Source organism: Gallus gallus, chromosome 2 (assembly GCF_016699485.2).
Source record: "Gallus gallus isolate bGalGal1 chromosome 2, bGalGal1.mat.broiler.GRCg7b, whole genome shotgun sequence".
Classification (NCBI taxonomy): domain Eukaryota; kingdom Metazoa; phylum Chordata; class Aves; order Galliformes; family Phasianidae; genus Gallus; species Gallus gallus.
In genome coordinates, this window is record NC_052533.1 from 19,840,387 (window position 1) to 19,858,710 (window position 18,324).

The 18,324-nt window shown below is 38.0% G+C and overlaps 1 protein-coding gene across 4 annotated transcripts in view; it reads left to right on the top strand.

Annotated features, from left to right (window-relative positions):
• The window catches only part of CUBN (cubilin), a 138,257-nt gene that overhangs the window by 76,870 nt on the left and 43,063 nt on the right, over positions 1-18,324 (top strand). For all 4 annotated transcript variants that reach the window (XM_040695519.2, XM_001235155.7, XM_046934912.1 and 1 more), the window contains 15 exons: positions 800-956; positions 1,942-2,058; positions 4,325-4,438; positions 5,698-5,826; positions 6,100-6,232; positions 8,385-8,590; positions 9,298-9,479; positions 10,679-10,868; positions 11,891-12,088; positions 12,414-12,560; positions 13,462-13,652; positions 13,910-14,093; positions 15,655-15,829; positions 16,806-16,984; positions 18,050-18,259. In XM_040695519.2, the coding sequence (XP_040551453.1) occupies positions 800-956; positions 1,942-2,058; positions 4,325-4,438; positions 5,698-5,826; positions 6,100-6,232; positions 8,385-8,590; positions 9,298-9,479; positions 10,679-10,868; positions 11,891-12,088; positions 12,414-12,560; positions 13,462-13,652; positions 13,910-14,093; positions 15,655-15,829; positions 16,806-16,984; positions 18,050-18,259 (2,512 nt within the window). The remainder of the gene's footprint in view (positions 1-799; positions 957-1,941; positions 2,059-4,324; positions 4,439-5,697; positions 5,827-6,099; positions 6,233-8,384; positions 8,591-9,297; positions 9,480-10,678; positions 10,869-11,890; positions 12,089-12,413; positions 12,561-13,461; positions 13,653-13,909; positions 14,094-15,654; positions 15,830-16,805; positions 16,985-18,049; positions 18,260-18,324) is intronic.

Genomic DNA, 18,324 nt, shown 5'->3' on the forward strand with positions numbered 1-18,324 from the left:
TCCCAGTTCGCTTTTTTTAAATATAATTTTGATGTTGCTTTAGCTAGAAACTCCCTGGGTTTAACTTCACTATCCTTTCCTTCTTATTTTGAAATAAAGAGGAAGGAAACAAAATTATCAGCTGTAAGGGAAAAAAAGAGAAGGAAGGCATTTGTGGCAAAATTAAAAGTGAAGTTTTTGAAAACCATCTTTGCTGTCTTCCTCTCTTTTTTAACTCTTCTTTGCCCTCTACCTAAGTAGCATCTTGTGTACACGCATGTAATTCAACACAATAAAGCCATTATAAAGCAAAGTTATATGGACTCTGATAACTAATGCTGGGTACAAGTATCTAAAAGCCATAAACCCAGTGTCTATTTTTTTTGCATACAGCCATTGCTCGTACTGTTGCAGTAGTTGCATGTCAGAGCCAATTTAAATGCCTGTTCGGAGGCAAGATTTGGGATTTACTGAACAAAAACTACATAGGAACTCATGTTAGACATTAACTGAAAAAAAATGTGTATGGGATTATCTAGACTGTTAATGGAGGGTTGCCACCATACGGGATACACACAGAGAAAATGGTTACATGATGCATTTTTGTTATAAACATTACAGTAGTTTCAGCCTGAAATACTTGATTTTTAGAATCAAGAATAGAATAGAATTAAGACAGGCAATATGCAAGTGGTTTGCACTGTTCATGCCAGGGCTGTGTCAGGGTCAAAGTGTATAAAACAGAAAAGAGAGAGTGAAATAAAGGTCTTCTCAAAATGCCTATTAAAACCTAGTACTTAATTTAACCTTTTCATAACAGGTTTTTGATGGTCCTAGCAATGAAGCACCCCTTCTTAGAGTACTCTGTGGGACACAACATCCTTCTCCTATCACATCCTCCAGGAATCAGATGTACGTCCGGCTGCGCTCTGATAGAACCTTCCAGCACAGGGGCTTCAGTGCTCGCTTTAGTGAAGGTAGTTTCTTTATTTGCATTAGCTTTTATTTAACTAGTCACCAATCGGTTTGCATTACAGACAGTCTTTTAGCACAGCTGTATACCTTTAACAGGATGGAATTTTTCCGAATTATGGATTAAAAACTTTAAAATCTAAGGATCATCTTAGATTCTTTGGGGGAAAAAAAATTACCTTTTATCGAATAGGTATAATTCAATTTTGTGTAGTGCTGTTGATGAAGTCCATGAGTTCAGGCTTGCAAAGTCTAACAAACACCAGCTTCCTTTTTCCTGTGAAACCTTGTAAATCCCATCTCCTGCTGGATTTTTTAGGCAGCACCGCATGATGAATGGATCTCAGTCTCTGGTACCTAACTTTCCATTCTGCACTATAAACTCAGAACTGGGAGGGTTTGCAGTGAGTCAGTATGCTTAGAAATTAGGCATGATAGCATTCAGCACTTCGCCAAAGATGCAGTCAGCCGCACTCTTGCATTTGTGCAGCATTTCACACAAATGCCATTTTGTTGATGCAGCTCACAAGAGGATAATGCTAATGAAATATGATGCTGTCCTTAGGCATTGGAAGTTTCTGCATATTTTCTTAGGACTTTTTTCCTGCCTAGTTGCCAATACAGGCAAATGGCCAGATAAATGGGGGTATGGTTGGACCACCTCAAAATCAAGTTGTTTTGGCACCAAGGTTGCTCTTCTGGGCTATGAGGAACTGATAAAGATGAGATCTGCTCCCAGGTCATTCTGGTTTCTCAGGAGGTCAACCAGGTGCAACATCATTTATGGACTTGGGTCAAGAAGCTACATCAGGTTCTGGGATCTATTCTTTAAGTCTCTTTTTCTACAAATTGCTGTCATTAATTTTATCCCTATAAAAACATTGCTGTTGAATGTTACCTCTTATTCGTTTATTTTTGCTACAAAATCTGTGTGTTTTGTATATACAAATAATTGTGTATAAATGTGTATGTATGTGTTTTATTCTAAAGCGTGCGGAAGTTTCATAGAGTCAGATTCAGTTGGGGCAGCAATTTCCTCTCCTCTGTATCCTGCCAAATACCCAAACAATCAGAACTGCAGCTGGATTATTCAGGCTCAGGAACCATGTAAGTGAAAACATCTTTTATAGTTAGCTTGGATGACTAATATCCTCATCTTCTTTTCTGTTATAACAATACAAAATTCCTCCCTTGTTTCTCTAGGAAGTTCTGCATCCTGATAGTTGGAGAGAGTGTGGCTCTCCTAATTTATCCTAAATTAGAGTTTACTGTAAAAAGTTTAGGGTACTGTGAGGTAAACAGTTTACAGCTTTGTCATCTTGGCTGATTTACTGTGACCCAAGTGCTGAAATTATAAATGAGGTGTTAAATATTATGTGAAGTTGGATTCCTCTGTGAGAAAACCTAAGGACTTATATAAACTTAAGACACCTGTGTTTATCTGAGATTATTTTGGTCTGGATTTTTCATGCTAGAGTTGTGGTATATCAGATCTACAACGTTAACAAAAAAAAAAAAAAGGGAAAAAAAGAAAAATAATAATTAAATAATGAGAAAAGTAATGGAGGAATTTCAATTTAAAATACAAGTGGAAAAGAATATAAATAAACTGGTCTCCTGTACATACATACGCCCTCAGATGTCTCTTTTTAAACAAATCTGTAGTTGATGCTAAGACACCAAGCATTTTCCATCAAATACTGTTATTATCTTTAATGTACAGTATTAAATTTACATGGTATAAAATTTCTTAAAAATAAATAGAACTGGGTTGTAGTGTCCTGGTAACATAATTAAAAAATGAAAGTTTATTTTTAATAGCAACTACTGAATTTCAGTTGTTCATCTGATATCTAGCCATTGTTATTAAAATCATAGAAGGTTCCAACCACATTTACAAGTTTATTTTGCTAAGTTATGAAACGAAGATCAGTTTGCCAAAGCAAACACTAAACAAAAAAACAGAACATAAGCACTACTTTTTTTAGGCATGGGTTGTTATGGATATCCATGATAAGGACGTCATCAGAACTGTGCTTCGCCTATAGAACATTTTTTAAAGACGACCATTTCTTGGTTCTAGGTTGAAAGGTCAAACGTAACTGTTGTCACCTGATTTACATCAGTACGAGAGGTCAGAACAATCCATGTTAAGTAGTCTGTGTATGCAGTGACATCCTTCACCAGGACCGCTCCAAACCACACATGGCGTTGTTATACCAGTCCCAGTGTTACGGGACACAGACGTACAGGACAGATTTAGCCAATGGCAAACCAGAGCATAGAGTTCTTGCTCTGCTTTTACTGAGGACACCAAGTCTCCTGCTCTTGCCTCCTGCTGTGGTTTTACTTTTTATTTTGTATCCTGAGGACCTACATTGACAACTGTAATTGATTGACTGGATTGGGACACGAAAGTGTCCAACACATGGATTATGTAGTTGAATACCAGTCAGTGGCACCCCGCTGAATGAGTGCCTGGGTCCATGTCTGTCACCTCAGCCTATTCTAACTAATTAATTATAGCCCAGTGAAAAGCAAAGTATTTGTGTCAAATTCATACTTGGTAGGAGAAACCTTAGTTATCATCCAAATCATGAGCCTCTTTTTCCAACCCATTTGAACTTCATTGATGCTCTGAGGCCAGGACTGACTCTCCTCACAGAGGGTGATTGTTGAGGAAAGCCACTGTTCTTCCATTTGTGACTTCACCTTTGTTCATATCAGAAAAGCCAAAGCAATATGAGAGTCAAAAGTACCCTGAGTCAGAAATCCTCTTTTTCAGGATGTAGCCTGCAGTCTGAGGGTGTGGAAAATCCAATTCCATACAAATATAGCTGAGGGTGGTTAATGATCCTTTAACTAGTCCAGTTGATGTATGTGGAACGTTACAAAATGATGAAAGGTCCAGCTCTTTCTAAGCCTGGAGCAGGGCACCGTCAGTTCACATTTTGTCCAAATCTATTGTATAGATCACAAAGGGACAGAAGGTCACAGATGTGTGGAAGTAAGTTTTGTTTTTGAGCATGTGTAAATTTTCCATGCTGTATTTGCAGACTTTTTCAGTATATAACGGAACTGTTCAGCTGCTAGGAAATTTAGTTTCATGTCTGCCTGTTAAATCCCACGCTAATCATGTTAATTGTATTAGAAAGTACTGAAATATGAACAGATTTACCAGGTTCTTTGCAGTAAGCACTGATGTACTTCTGAGAAATTCACTCCACATACCAAGGATTAAACTAGTTCAGATGTTATGCTTTATGGAAACTGATTGACTTCAAGGGAGAAAAGAGTACATTTGTCTACATATAATTATTTCTCCATGAAATGCCAAACTCCTTTTTAAGTTTTTATTCTTTTCTGTTGCCAGTCAACCACGTCACACTGTCCTTCACTGATTTTGATATTGAAAACAATAGACAGAACTGTACAACGGATTTTGTGGAGATTTTGGATGGGAATAACTATGATGCTCCTCTTCAAGGTAATATGCCTATTCCTTCTTTATCTCATGTATTGGACTACACTCAAGGTAATCAGATTTTCGTGAGTGTCCTGTGGTTTCATGTTTTTTTTTCTGATAAAAGAAGTTCCCATTGCCAGTTTACTCAGAGGAGACTGTAGCTGGAGAGATAAGACTTCAGTGTGAAAAACATGGCCTCCCAGGCTCTGCTAATGTGCAGTGTGTACCTGGCTCCAGCTGCCTTTTCCTTCCTCTTCATCAGAACAATATAGGAAACCAAGCAATTCAGTTTAAAGTGAAATCTAGGTTAACTGTACAAAAATGTAGTGTAACCTCCACTCACAAGTCACACTGAACGCACGTGAAGAAAGTTGCAGATTTCTGGGAACAGGAAATGGATAAATGGATTTTCCTGAAACCCTGGAAAACCTGAATTTCTGCTTGTTCCTGATTTTTCTACAGCTTCTTCCATGGTTTGTCCAGAGACATCACTTTCAAGTGACAGGAGCAGCCTGGAGCAAGAAAAATCAATGCTTACACTGCTAGGAAGCCATGAGACAGGCCTGGCCATAGATATCCCCAGAGTTGTCACGAATTTCCTTCCTGGAAAATTAAGAACAGCTGTGACTGATTCTGTTCTCCTTTACACTACTGTTGTATATAATTTCTTGATGGGAGAAGGGTTGCATTCAATATAAATGGCTTGTAACTGAGAGCAGAATTCTTTTTCTCGTCTCCTATCCTTAGACTTCACCTGGGAAGATGAGCAGGGCACTGGCTGCTACCTTTTTTTTTGCTCTCAGATGCCTTTCTTTTAGATCATGATTCACATTCTTAATTCTTGTATTACAGTCTGTCACAGGAGAACTCTTCTGTTATTAGTTGCTTCTTTTTTTTGCATTAGAAACTCAATGAAATGGAAACTACTGACAGATTTATTTGGTTTTGGAAGTATATATTTTTAAATTATGCTGTAATTTCTGGGTAGAGTGAATGCAAGAGCTCAAGGACAGGATATCCATTGATTAGGGTGCCTGGAGGGCAGGAGGTCCCAGTTCAAATTCTTTCTCAGTTTAAAAAAACTGAAATAAAACAGTCCAGTAGAGTGTGTTCTCTGCTAATGAGATACTTCAATTCAATGTGAATGTAACTGACAACTGCAGTTATAAGCAAACAGTGTTACTCCTAGCTGCTGTCAGGCACTAACCCTAAATGTAAGATTAGTAAAAGCAATTGCGTGCTGAATGCTGCTTTTTTCACTCTGGCTTGTTCTCTTTCAGGCCGTTACTGTGGTACTAACATGCCACATCCTGTCACTTCTTTTGGTAATGCTTTGGTGGTCAACTTCATTTCCAACAACAACATTACTACCAGGGGCTTCCGTGCCACCTATGCTGCATCATCATCATGTAAGTCCATATGACAGATTTTGCTAGTTTATACCTCTGATTTTTGAAGAGAAAGCCTGTATCTTGTATCTCTTTGGCTCTCTGACATTCCCTCTGTTGTAATCCCCTGTTACCTTTCCTTTTGTTGGATAAGGTCTTGGAAAGTATATCAGCAAGTTAAAGAGCAACAAGACAAGACACAATGCTTTCTTGATTAGCAAATGCACTGGCTCCATCAAGGTATTTGTATACTGTCATCATTCTCAAGCCTTAGCTGTCTCCTTCTTGTTGCAGCATGCGGAGGTACTTTCCACATGGACAGAGGAGCTTTCAACAGCCCTGGCTATCCCGAGTCGTATCCACTCAACACTGAGTGTGTCTGGACAATTCTCAGCTCCCCTGGCAACCGGCTGCAGCTGTCTTTCACGTAAATGCATTGCCAGGGGTTATTATTCAGCCCCTCTAACAGAGCTAAAGGAAGGATGCTCTGTGTTTATTAGGAAATGTAATTACCAGATGATAAAGCTGAAACATGCTTCTACAGTCACTTGGAAAGAGAACACAGCGGTGGCTGGGGGCAGCTTGCATTCAGTGTTCTCTCTTAGTCATTGCTTACCATATTAAGGCATATACAGTGTTATATAAATAGGTTTTTTATTGTTTGAGCAGCATGGAATGCTGCAGAAGCCTGTTTTCACTCACATAAAAACAAGAAGAGGAAATACAGTGCTATTCTACCTTTTCTTTAGAAAGGAAATTCCTACTATTTCCTCACTACCAGATTCATTGTAGTATTTATTGTACAGCTAACGCATATAAAGAGTCCAAATACTCCACAGATTGTAATGTAAGAATTTATATTAAAGTCTTCAAAATTTCTCAAACTGTAAGACCAATTATAGCAGTGAAAGTACAACAGGGAGCAAAATAGTATCTCAAAGGAACTTTTTCCTTCAGAAAACTTTCCTTTGAAGACTCGAGACAGAAAAGGTATGTGTGGTCCACAGAACAATGTGGAGTCCTTTACTGGGAGAGTCAGTTTGGTTTTTACCCATGATATGGATTTTTGAGTCGTTCTGTTTCCCAGCATCAAAGAGTGGCTGATGCCAAGAAACAGAGCACTGACCCTTTGCAAAGCTTATCAGGGATCAGCAAAAATATAAAGTGTTTTCAAATTTGCATTTACAGTTAACCAGGATAAAAGGAAAATTTACCCAATAACTTGCTGACTGCATAAAGTACAATTTGCTAAGCCCATACTGATTCATTAATGCAGTGAAAAGGACAGTATATACCTCTTTTACTCCCTGAAGCAGAGAATAAGCACTACAGCTTAAATGAAAACATTTTCCAAAATATTTCCTGCAACATAATGAATAACAAGTTTTCAGAACAAAAACAGATATCTAGCATAAAGTAGAAACTATCAACAAACCATATATTCAGATACATAAAGTGGTATTTAATAGATACAGACACTTTTTCTACAGTTACATGTAGTTGAAAAACAAGCTGAAAATACTGTAAAGCATGGAGTCATGTTAGAAAGAACTATTTATTTTATTTAACTTAATATCAGAGTTTTATAAAGTTTTGCTGGCATGAAGTATGCATTTTCTTCAGCTCAGTCTGAATAGAAATGCCTGTCTTGCAATTTGAGATTTGGCGTTAAATTTGTCTGAATAATATCCACGAGTGATTGGAGCCATTTAATAACATCTGCATTCTGAACACATATGGCTGTATTCAGCACTGAAGGGGAGTTATTGTTACCAGAAAGTCAGAAAGCACAAATATTTTAGAGCATGAGCTGTAAGAGGCACTCTCTGGAATCTTTACTATAGATTCATTGCCATATATTGGAAAGTATATTGGATTGAATCAAAGCACTTCACTTAGAATAATAGGTAATGATTTTTAGAATGAGTTTAGCATTCAGTGCAGTGCAATAATTAAGAATTTAGCATTCAGTTACTAAATCCTATCCCTTTTCTAAGGTAAAAATTGATTAAGAAGAGTTTAGAGTAATTCTTACTCAGAACCAGCTACGTGAAACACAGAGAGATCAGAGAAGCAGTAATATTTAATAATTCTGGAGAAAAGGGACTTCTGAGCTCTGAGATGTGAACAACAAATGAATCTAGGCCTCTGGAAATTGTTTTCTCACCAGAGAATAAACTGAAATAGTGCACACATACAGAGGCTACAAACTAATTTTAAGGTCAAAGGTATTTTCTGCACCCAAGAGTTGTTGAAGTCTGACTAGGAAATCTCTTTTTTATATCAGGGCTTTCTGTGTTTCATGCTGGTTGATGGAGAACCCACTAATATTAAAAAAGGTTTGAGAACTCTTAAAATTTTAACTTTGCAAACTGAAGCTCTGTCATGAAAGAAGGGAGCAGAAGGGACCAAGCCTGGGGTCAGCAGCACCACCAGGTGATGAGTGAGTTCAGGAGGATTACTGTCCACTTCATATGGTAGGATAACAGCTACAGGGGGATTTGTAGGCTGGCAGGGCAAACTCTGAAGTATGCTTCAGTCATATGTCTGCTAATGCTCTTCTGCTGCTGTCAAAACAGAGCATTTCAAGTGGAATCTAGTAGCGGCTGCACCAAAGATTACCTGGAAATTCGTGAAGGGAATGCTACTGGCACGCTGGCAGGAAAATTCTGTGGAGACTCCTTACCTTCAAATTATACATCTACTGTTGGGCATATCCTGTGGGTTAAATTTGTCTCAGACAGCTCAGGCACTGATGTTGGCTTCAGGGCCACATTCTCACACTGTAAGTAAATGCCATTTAGTTGAATATTGTTTCATAACACTTCCAAAATGATTCAAAAAAGTGCCAATTTTTGACCTTGCAAAGTCCATTAGAAAATGTTCATTGATATCATCAGGGTTGTGAATTCACTCAAAATATGTTGTGAAATATCTACTAAACTTGTGTGTATGTAAATATACTAGATATACCATAATCGAACGGATTAGACATTAAATTCTATCTTTTTTATGGCAGAAGATTTTTTTTTTAATTGATCGTGTTACCTTTTCAGAAACAAAAGCTCCATGGGAAAAAAAACCACAACATTTTGTTATTTAATGTTTCTTAGGAAGAAATGAACATGAAGTAGGTAGGATGAGAATCATGGAGTCATAGAATGGCTTAGGTTGGAAGAGACCTTAAAGATCATCTAGGTCCAATAATGAGGAGAGAATTTAGCTATGCTACATTCCCATCTTCCCTACATGTAGAGCCATATGGCTGAAATGGGTGATTTTCTTGAGATAAGGGCACACTGTATCCCTACAGCAAGAAAATAAGTAGGTGTGTGTCCAAGGGCTGAGACAGAAATCTGAGCCTCGTAGCACTATCTAGGCCTAAGTAAGTTAAGTCAGGTCAACTGAAGTCATGAAAGCTATATTCTAGGCTGGAGTCCAATGCTTTTAATCTATGTGAAGTAGAGGCAATAATTGTCTCTTGTTTTTCAGTGTATGGAAATGACATTGTGGGAAACAGAGGACAAATAGCTTCACCACAGTGGCCCAGAAGCTACCCTCACAATTCGAATTACCAGTGGAGGATAAGTACCAATGCATCACAAGTTATCCATGGCCGTATCCTGGAGATGGATATTGAAAATCATTACAGATGCTACTACGACAAGCTAAAGGTGATTTCATTGTAAGAAGTTTTTAAGCTTTGGTTATTTTTGATGAAAATGATGAATAGAGGAACTTACGTATAAGCAGAATTTCCAAGGATCTGATTGGGACTCATTGGTTTTGCCATGTTATCTTTTCAATAATTATAATAATATCAATAAGGTATAGGAAGAGATACTTATTAAAAATAAGTCCATAATGGCCATCTCAATTCCTATAAAATTAGGTTATTTTAAAAACCTACCAGGAACAATCCCTTACTTGTGCACCTCTTTTTGTCTCTGGATCAATAATATGCTTTTGGCAGTGGGAAGTTACCTATTCTTGTTTATCTCTTCCTCCTAGAATACAGACAACTTTTTTCAGGCTAAAAAGCAAAGTAAGCAGAGTGCAAAGCAAAATGGAGCAATTGATTCAGAAAGGAAATGGAGCTTTTTCCTTCATCTCATGTCAGATTTTAATGGCATCTTCTTCATTCTAATTCAGCATGTCTTTCTTTGTCCATCCCTCTGAGAGCAAAATGAGTTTCTTAACTCAGCTGACATCCAGTCGGCTACTCCAGGGTCTGACTCAAGGGTTAGATCTTCAGTCTAATGTTAATGTTTGTTTGTATTTCCCGCCTTTCTCTACTGAACATTTTTTACTGGGAGAAAGAGGACAAGAATAAAAATAGATTTGAAAAGCAGCAAAAGAGAACCATCTTGTAACTAGCCAAGAATTTAGCTAATAAATACATGGAAATATGTTATGGATTTATTTGACAGAATTTGAAATGTAAGTTTTCCTTGGGAAAAAGAACAAACCAACAAACCAACTGAAGAGTATCTTTCTTTTCTGGTACATGGTATTTTTTTTTTTTCTCAGCAAGAAACGAAGTTGTACTCATGGACTTATTTTCACATGGGAGGCAGGTCAGCATCCCCAGAGAGTAGCCCTGTGATAGGGAAAGAGTTTAGTTTGGTGGGTTCCATTCAGATCTTTCTTCCATGAAAGCTTTTTAATCTAACAGTATACAAAGGTAGGGGAGATATTGTTCCCTCTTAGTAAGAGGGATTTCTCTCTAACTGGATTCTGATGAAAGACCATCCAAGTCCTACTTGCTCATTTAAAGAGGGTAATTTTCTCCTTAGAGACTTTCTGTGTAGGAGGAAGATAAAAATCTTCCTCTGTGAGGAATGACACCATCACTGTCTTTTTCTCATTGCAGGTATATGATGGTCCCACCATTCATTCTCGTCCTATTGCAACATACTGTGGTGCAGATCCAGCTTCTTTTGCATCCTCTGGCAGCACATTGACAATACAGTTCCAGTCAGATTCATCTGTGACTGGAAGAGGCTTTCTTTTAGAGTGGTATGCAATGGAGCCTTCTGCTCCCACACGCACAATAGCTAGAGGTGAGTCTTCAGTGTGCTATGTGGTTAAAAGTGATCTAGTCAGTAATATGTTATGCTTTACTTAAAAATAGAACTGCAACAACAACAAAAGAAAAGCTCCAAACCGATCTTCCCCACAAGGAGAAGCCCTCACTATTAACTGGTAGAGAGTTTTCGTTGATATTTTAATTAAACACTGTAATAGTCATATTAAGGTATTAATAAGGACTCTCAAGTACACTATTTTATAGTGCTTTAACAATAAGCACGTAGACAGAAGGTCATTTTTCTTGATACTTCTAATTGATGAAAGCTAAATGTGTTACATGCATTCATGGGAAAAGTATCTCTCTTGAAATACCAGTCTTAAACCACTGGCCATTATGATCCGAAGCTTTATGCTACACTACATCTCTTAGAGAGAATATGTTTGGTCTGATCATGAAACTTTTTGAGAAATAACTCCTGACAGGATAGGAAATTTGTACATTGTACCATTGGTTTTCTCCGTGCAAGTTTGGCAAGAGAATGTTAAGACTGTCTGGGACATAGTGCAGTGTCTTTCTAAATTCAAAGACAAATTTCTAGGGATCCCTGGGGCTCTACAGCATAGTGGCAGCATGTATTTTTTTATGTTTTGTATTCTGGGAGAGCACTGAACAACCATACATCTCTGACAGAGCTCCATCTTGCCTGAAACTTAAAGCTGAAACTTTAGGAGAAGAGAAAGAAAAGCATTTCAGTTGAAGAAGGTCTAAATTCCTTTCTGAAGTACAGTCTCTGTTAAATTGTGGTAGATCCTTTTATGTACTTTTGTAAATATTCTTCATAGTAAAATGTACGTATGCATAATTCTTATAGTTCTGGATTTTGGGTTTTGTAGTCCTAGTCCAAACTGAAGCAGTGTCTGAAGAAATCCTTTCCTGTGAGTATACACCCTATCATTGGGTGCCCATTGTTCTTAACACAAGGTCTGTCAAATTAAATGAAATGTTCAGTTTAAAAAGAGGATGCTTACATTTTTGTCTTCTTGTACATTATAGGTGCATGTGGAGGGACTGTGACAAGTGAAGAAACACCTTCATTCCTCTACTCGCCAGGCTGGCCCTTGAATTACAGAAATTTTGCTGACTGTGTATGGCTTATCAGAGCTCCTGGGTCCACTGTGGAGTTTAACATCCTGGCCCTGGACATTGAATCCCACAGTTCATGCTACTATGACAGACTTACTATCCAAGATGGTAAGAAGCCAATCTTGCCATAGCCCAATAGCATGAACAAAACACTGAAGGTCTTAGGACCTGTGTCTTGAACATAAGTAATCTAGCAATGGAAGCAGCATCTACATCAGTATCATTCTTCTAGACTGAGACATTTTACTAATTAAAACAAAACTAGCAAAGCGTGGCAAAATGTTTGGTCATCTATAAAAATATTTCTCTGTCTGTGAGGGATTAAAAATTTTTAAAAACACCTGCCTGAAAATGGGAAAGCCACAGCAAACAAAAAAGGCGAAGTGAACTGATTTTAATTATTAATTATTACATTTTCTTCTTTTGATTTCAGGAGACAATGGTCTTTCTCCATTGCTAGCTACTATATGTGGACGAGAACCTCCTGGGCCAGTAAGATCAACTGGAGAGACAATGTTCATTCGCTTCGTGTCAGATGGAAGTGTCACTGGAGCTGGATTTAATGCCTCATATCACAAAAGTAAGATCTGTTTCTCTTCTTTCCCAGATAAATTTCTGCCTTGCTGTTAACAACTGAGTTAGAAAGAAAAGACTAAGGATGGCATTTTTATCATCTGTCTACGATCTATGCAGTTGATCACAGAGATCGATTATCCAGTTCTCACAAACATACATTAAAAAATCTCTGACTCTGCAAAGGTAATATGTGCTATTTGCTCAACAATGTGAGGCAACTAAGCATGATTCAACCAGAGTGGTCACTTTCCAGAAGTAAACATGTGTATATGTAAAAGATTGTAACAGCTTACTTGGAAGGCGAAAGAGAAAGAATACCCAACTAAGAGAGGGAAGTAAATGACTCAACGCACAGACAAAAAAAAAAAAAAAAAAAAAAAAAAGAGAGATTGAGAGTATATGAGTTCTTGCAGGAATGTCAGCAGTTTGCAGTGACACCCTTCCCACATGTACCCACGGCTGATAACTGATTCCTGAACAGGCTGAGGCACCAAGGAAGGTGTTATGATAATGGACAGCTGGGAGAAGGTTTTTTTTACCGCCAGCTTGAGTAGGTGACTGTGGTTTAGTCTATGCTAAAAGCAATAAACTCAGACATCGTGAGAGTCATTCCATGAGAGGTCCATGGCATAGCTGTTTGCTTACTTGTCTGTTAAGTCTGAGAACTGAGTTTCAATGTCAAGATGTTTGGTGTGTGTCATCTTGCAATCTACTAAATTGTATTTGGGAGATCCTTCATTTTGTGCATTGCTCTATGGCCCTCAACTTGTCAAACATTTGCTTCAACATTTGCTTTTACCTGTAATAACTTCCCTGTAGGAGACACTTGTTTTCTTTTCTTCTGAATCAATATTTGAATAGTTGACACTAATATTTTCCTCTTTGCTTCCACTCCTTTTTCTCAGGCTGTGGAGGCTATTTGCATGCAGACAGGGGTGTGATCACATCCCCCAGCTACCCTCAGGAGTACACTCCTAATCTGAATTGTTCCTGGCATGTACTGGTAACCTCTGGATATATCATAACCGTCCATTTTGAACAACCTTTTCAGGTTAAGAGTGAGGATGCTTCCTGCAACTCTGGTGATTACGTAGAGGTGAGGTTATTAGCAAAGTCCTAAATTCTCAAAAGTATTAAAAGCTTCTGACTCTTACAGATTTTAGTAGCAGTGAGACAGCCCAGGTTCATGAGAGGTGGAAATAACAAATTGAAATACCACAGAGATTATTACTCTGTCTTATTTATTGCTGTGCATTAATTTAACACTAGGTTATTGTTGTTCTCTGTGGATGGAAGTATTGAGATGGACTGTGCTCGAGGCTTGTGTGACTTCAGCAATTTTTTTTCTTCTAGCTTAAGAATGGGCTAGATGCTTCTGCCCCACCCTTGGTATCTGGAAGGGGAAATGGACGCTTTTGTGGAAGCAGCCCCATCTCTACCATGTACACCACAGACAATCAGCTTTTTGTCCACTTCATTTCTGACAGCAGGAATGAGGGTCAAGGATTCAAACTGAAATATGAGGCTAAGAGTCTAGGTAAGTCTAGCAAATGAGCATGAGTTCCGTAACTCAATAGATATAAACTGCAATTTCTCCTCTTAAAGAGGGTTTTTGTTATAAATCCAAGCCCAGACAGAATGTAAGTCAGTAAAATCAGATGTCTGCAAAAATGTCCTCCTTTTTTCGTTAGTGTGTGACTTCTGATCTTATTCTCGAATTTCTCCTTTGTAAAGACAACCAGATGTGGCTTATTGAAACTGTAGATGTTAAAGTAAAATTATCTTGGGGGCAGGGAAACCTTTGATTGGGAAGTAGCCTCTGAAATTAAGGAGAGATGTTCATAATTCATGCAGAAAGGGGAGGAAAAAAAACCTGGAAACAACATTAATTTAAACATTCACTGCCCACTGCAACTGCTATGTCAAGAATGATGTAGTCTAGTATGACTAGAAAGGTGATAACATTTCTCACAAGTTTTTCTCTCAGCTGAGAAAATAGCATTCCCTGCCAGAGCTAACATTTTTCAAAGAATGAAATAAAATGAAGATGGGTTCCAGGGGTAAAATGGGGATTTGACATTTGCAGTTATTCCACTGTATTTGTGACAGACGCCACCTGGGACACCGGGAGGCCTTCTGTTAATTAGTGTAACACAACTAAGGCAACCTGTCAATGTACTCAAACTTTTAAGTGCTTGTTTTCTTGTTTTCTGCCTACTTTTCCCTGTTGCCACAAAGAATCATTGCTAGCATTTCTGTAGGGAATTCATAAAGAGAATTGGGTGAAGCTGTACAGTAGTGTTTCTACTGTTTAGAAAGCTTAACTAAAACTCTGTGTTTACCAGAATTGTTGCAATAGCCCTCTTCTTTTCTTTTCTTTTCTTTTCTTTTCTTTTCTTTTCTTTTCTTTTCTTTTCTTTTCTTTTCTTTTCTTTTCTTTTCTTTTCTTTTTCTTTTTCTTTTTCTTTTTCTTTTTCTTTTTCTTTTTCTTTTTCTTTTTCTTTTTCTTTTTCTTTTTCTTTTTCTTTTTCTTTTTCTTTTTCTTTTTCTTTTTCTTTTTCTTTTTCTTTTCTTTTTTGACAGAAAGCTTCTGACCAAAATGAAGGTATTTGTGTAGGATAAAGGACCAGAACTAATCCTCATGTTTGCTCTGACTGGCATTTCTCATGCATTAATTATTACATTAAACAGGCATTTCAATCATTTTGACATTTGGAAAGCTGATGTAGGAAATGATTCAGAGTAGCAATGATGCCTCTGATCTGTTGGCTTTTCTTCCTTTGAGAACTGGGATAGGAACAAGGCAAGAAGCCTGTTTTGTGCTTGGCTAAGAAGCCAAACTAAGGAAGACTTAAGAGCGGTTTAATTTAAGGACCAGAACATTTGGAATTGAGAACTAGGTAAACAGTAGCACAGAAACATAGGATTCTACTGCATTGAAATGATTTCCTACAGCAAGCAGTGAAAAACATTCAGTTTTGACGTAGCTATATGACACTGAAAGAAAACTGTTGGAATACAGTGATGACTCATATTTTCGATGCCTCACCCATTTCCTTAACATGTTGTTTTTTTATTGGCAATCTTTTCTTTCCCAGCTTGTGGAGGGAATATTTATATCAGTGATTTCAACCCCAGTGGATATACATCTTCCCCCAACTATCCGAACAATTACCCCTCGCATGCTGACTGTGTCTGGACCATAACTGCTCCTAATGGACATGCAGTAGAACTGCAATTTGAAGATCAGTTTTACATTGAACCTTCACCAAAGTATATATCCACATTATTTTGCCTGCGTTTCTTCAAAGACTTCATCCTAATTTTTCTTTCCCTGTTACTTTCTCTAATTCCTCCTAGAGCACACTTCCATTTTTGCAATCAAAAATGATGAGGAAATATTTAAGAGAGATCATTGAAGCTATTGAGTCACTGGTATACACTGCAGTCGATGATACAGATAAATACTGCAGACAGAGAGGAGGCATCCATACCTAAAAGGTGTTTTCTGTAAAATCTTTGCCCTTGAGTCTTTTCATTTTCAGATTTGCATCGTGACTATCAACTAGTTTTAAATTCAATCGATTGCCACCACCTGTCTGCTGATTTTCAGTGAGTCAACATGTTCTGCATCCCTGAAGCATGAAACAAGGCCTAGTTTCCAGGTGATGTAACTTCATTGATTTGGAGATAGGCCAGTATACACCAAAAACAGCCCTCACTTGTGAGGCCATATTCAGAAAAAAATTCTTTCTGAGTTCCCAGGATGTCTTCTGCAGGCTGCTGCATCATTCTGAAGGCAAAGCCGTTGGTTTAAGGTGTTTTAGGTCTTTTTATGCCCACCTATGTATATCCCCAGATTTGAATTTTTATTCCTTTCATTGGTGTTATGTCTGTTCTTTAAGTTATTGATCATCAAAGAGACTTAATAGCTGAATGCTGCCAAAAAAATGCATGTTAAAGATGGTCATGACTACTTTACTGACTTTATAACCTCCCAAGGATGCACTTTTGTCGGATTTGATCTGATTATGGGCTGGGTTTGAATGAATCTTTCTCAGTGTTTCTAGCACTTCTCTTGATTCAAATACTGGATGACTATCATTGATTATTAACTTGTTGATTCTGTCCTGGTCATGGTGCATGGAAACTGATCAGATTTACTACAGATTTGTGGCTTTGCACACTTATGTAAAGGGTTATAACAATTACTGCTATACACTGAACAAAAAATTCTCTCTTCTTCTAGTTGCACTTCAAGTTACCTAGAGCTACGTAACGGTGCTGACTCGAGTGCCCCTGTTCTTGCCAAGCTTTGTGGGAGTTTGTTGCCAGGCTCACAGAGATCCTCGGGAGCTGTCATGTACCTGAGATTCAGATCTGACAGCAGTAGCACCCACGTGGGATTTAATGCTAAATATTCAATTGGTAATACTTCCATTTGTCAATTTCTCTCATTCTGGGGAAGATTTTGGTCTCAATTACCAGGCTTTTTAAATGGAACATAAACCATGCATAAGAGTTAGACTGGCAGACACTTGCTTCTTCCAATTAGTGTTAGTGCTATGATATCAGAGTCATCATATGGATTAACATCAGCATGTTCTAGACCTAGCAAGAGATGGAAATTATGGAAACATGAATAGGAAACTGATAACAGATCTGCAGCAGTGAAAATAAAGACTGAGTAACCTCTCATCAAAGACAGTTATCAAAGGGGCAGTAGCATAATGTTGAGGTGGATAAAGTCATGCAGCATGAGTTAATTTTCAGTATGCAAAATTACCGTCACCTTCATAAGCAGAAATCTGATGGGGAATGTAAAGAATAGCAGAGAGTTAGCAGAAGAACCAATCAGAAGCTTCTCAGTGCAATATAAGTCAGTGTAGAATAATGCTGCTAGACAAACAAGGACAGTGCAACAATGGAGTGGAAAAGAAAGATAGGATAAGAAAGATAGCACAAAGAGTGGTATCTAAACAGGAAGGGGCAGCAGGAAAGAGAAGAGGAATCTGAATCGTAGCTTTGAACACAAAGCAGTAATTACTTTTTGCCAGTAACAAAACATTTAGACCCACTTCTAGGAAACTAAGTTTATTTATGAATATTTGATACAGATTTTCATACATTGAAGGTGAGATTTTTTTTTTTAATCTTTTTCAGAAGAACTGGATTTTCTAGTAAATATGGATATGGGTAGAGATTAGACATGGTCCCTGAAGTCTGTGAGTTTATTCAAATTAATGAGAGACAGGCAGATAGGAAGGGGTGCTTGCAATGGAAGTGGTGCATGTGACAAACAAAACAAATTTGACTGGTTGAATTAAAAAGAAAATGTGGAATATTTTTGGTCAGAAAACAATTCTCAGTGTATTACCACAGCTACAGAATAAGTTGCTTGTGCCTCAGCTTTAGGTCTTGAGCTTTCTTCTAAAAAACAGCTCATCTCTCTGAGCTCCTTCAATCATCCGAGCAGTGTTCTTGCTTTTGCAGCTCCCTGTGGCGGTACAGTGGCAGGACGGACTGGAGTCATTGAAAGCGTGGGATATCCTGACCTTCACTATCCAGACAACCTGCTGTGCGAATGGTTTCTGCAGGGGCCCAGGGGCCATTATCTTACCATCACACTGGAAGACCTGGATATTCAAAACACCTCTGAATGTGCAAGTGACTTTGTGGAGATCCGAGAATACAATGCTTCTGGTCTGAGAGTTTTTTCACTGTTTGTCCTCTCTTTCCTAGTAATGCTGAGAAACCTTACCCAGAGG